Genomic DNA, 2,085 nt, shown 5'->3' with positions numbered 1-2,085 from the left:
GAATGCCAATAGGAACCCGAGCTGTGGAAGCTGGAATCTGAGCTTTCCTCAAGGTGCATTCCCCGACTTAATAAATGAAGCAGAAACCAAGGAGGGTGTGTGTGTGTATGTGCATGTATGTCTTCTGTCCTGGGCTGCCTCTGCCTCACTGGGTGTTCCCCCCATTCCTTGGTTATTTATTTCCCTGTGCTGATTGCCTTTTGAAAAGTAGGAGAGGAGTTGTAGGGTGCTCCCAGTACAGGAGATCTGCAGGTGCAGGCAAAGACAGCAGCAGTGTCTGACTACGGTGTCTTTTCCTAAGGGGGCCCTTTGGTGCGGCCACTACGTTGGGGACAGGGAAGGAATGCCACTGAATCCCAGGCTCCCTGCTGTTCTCCAGCCACCCAGCAAAGGGCTCGGGGCTGCCCTTGCACACTGAAAACGGTGATTGGCTTTACTGTTTATGTAAATGAGTTTTAGAAACTTTAAAACATTTCAGTGGAGGATCAACGAGCAAGTTAACTAGACAAATTAAAAATACATCTGGGGAAGAAGGGAATTGATGGTGAACGTGATGTGTGCTTAATCGTGGAAGTAGGAGATGATGGAAAGACCCCACCAGTTTAATTGCAAAGACTGTTCAGGGAAAGAAAACCAGCCAGGTTAGTTTGGCTAAATTTGGCATCTACCCCAGCTGGGCTGGTCCATCCTGGGTACAATGATTTAAGCCGTAATTGCCCTTCCATGTATATCATGGTATTACTACCAAGTGACCTGACACACAAAATCTCCACGTGGCGCTGTTGTCAGCTGTCTTCCTGCCTTAGCAGAGGCGTGAGCGTGGTACATCCTGCAGCGTCACAGATGACCCCACAGGTACGCAGTCTCTGAAGAACACGGTGACTTCATGAGAGGCATTGCTCATCTGCATCTCTGTGTTTTCTGTTGAGTTGTTTGGCAATGACCTTAACAGATTTAGAAACGTTTCCAAATAAAAGGCCGGGCTACAAAAATAAGAATCAGTCAGTGGGTGAGTTGGTATCTGAAGAAAACAAGAGAACATCGAATAGAGAACAACCAGCAAGAGAGTGTGATTCAGTGTGATTCATACGCTTCATTACACAGTCGTCAGTGACTCACGGTTATCATCCATAGGGACACTCTCTCCTTCATATAGGGATACAGAGAATCGTAAAATGCAGTCCTGATCTTATTCTAAAAAGGATGGAGCCATAAAGAATTCTCCTAGATTCTCTCCTCCTCCCCCAGACATCACACACACACACACAGTATCTTGTTTTAAAACAATTAGCTGAGGATGGATTTTATGAAAACAAGAGGTAGAACCTTGACGTGGAGGCCCAGTGCTTGTAGGTTCTGGCAGTAGAGCATGATGTGGTTTGATTCTTGTTTTTTAAACTTATTTTATTGAAGTGTAGTTGATTTACAATGTTGTGTTAATTTCTACTGTGCAGCAAAGTGGTTCAGTTATACATATGTATATATATATTCTTTTTCATATTTTTTCCACTATGGTTTATCACAGGATATTAAATATAGTTCCGGGCTCTATATAGTAGGACCTTGTTGTTTATCCATCCTAGCATCTGCTCATCACGAACTCCCAATCCATCCCTCACCCACCCACCTCCCCCTTGGGAACCACAAGTCTGTCCTCTATGTCTCTGAGTCTGTATATGATTCTTTCTTAACAGCTCACAAATGGCAGTGCAGAGAGGATGGAGGTGCCCCAGGAGTACTATCAGCAGAGGGCCTCTTCAGGGGCCCCCAGGGAAAGGCTGTATTCCCTGAGGATCCAAAACACTACGAGCTGCAACTCGGGGACGTACAGCTGCACTCTGGTGGATCCAGAAGGGCAGAGAAACCTAAGTGGCACCACGATCTTGAAAGTGACAGGTGAGGTGATCTGCGGCACCTGTTTTCTTCTTACAGTATGCAGGGCACTTTCTGTAGGTCCTAAACTTGATCCCCTCAATCCAAGTTTACCCTGTAATTCAGAAGCTTTGGATAATATCTGTGGCTGAAAGCTAAATCCTACTGCAAGGATGTCATAACTTTCTCTACTTTCTTTTTACTTTCTTTTTT

At 45.2% G+C, this 2,085-nt stretch overlaps 1 protein-coding gene across 1 annotated transcript in view; it reads left to right on the top strand.

Moving 5' to 3' along the window:
• The window catches only part of CD83 (CD83 molecule), a 16,814-nt gene that overhangs the window by 10,765 nt on the left and 3,964 nt on the right, over positions 1-2,085 (top strand). Inside the window, 1 exon segment of the mRNA XM_007461271.1 lies at positions 1,695-1,896. Coding sequence (XP_007461333.1) covers positions 1,695-1,896 — 202 coding nt within the window.

This window comes from Lipotes vexillifer, unplaced genomic scaffold, assembly GCF_000442215.2.
Source record: "Lipotes vexillifer unplaced genomic scaffold, Lipotes_vexillifer_v1.1 scaffold863, whole genome shotgun sequence".
NCBI classification, from domain to species: domain Eukaryota; kingdom Metazoa; phylum Chordata; class Mammalia; order Artiodactyla; family Lipotidae; genus Lipotes; species Lipotes vexillifer.
This window is presented reverse-complemented; position numbering and strand designations above follow the sequence as displayed.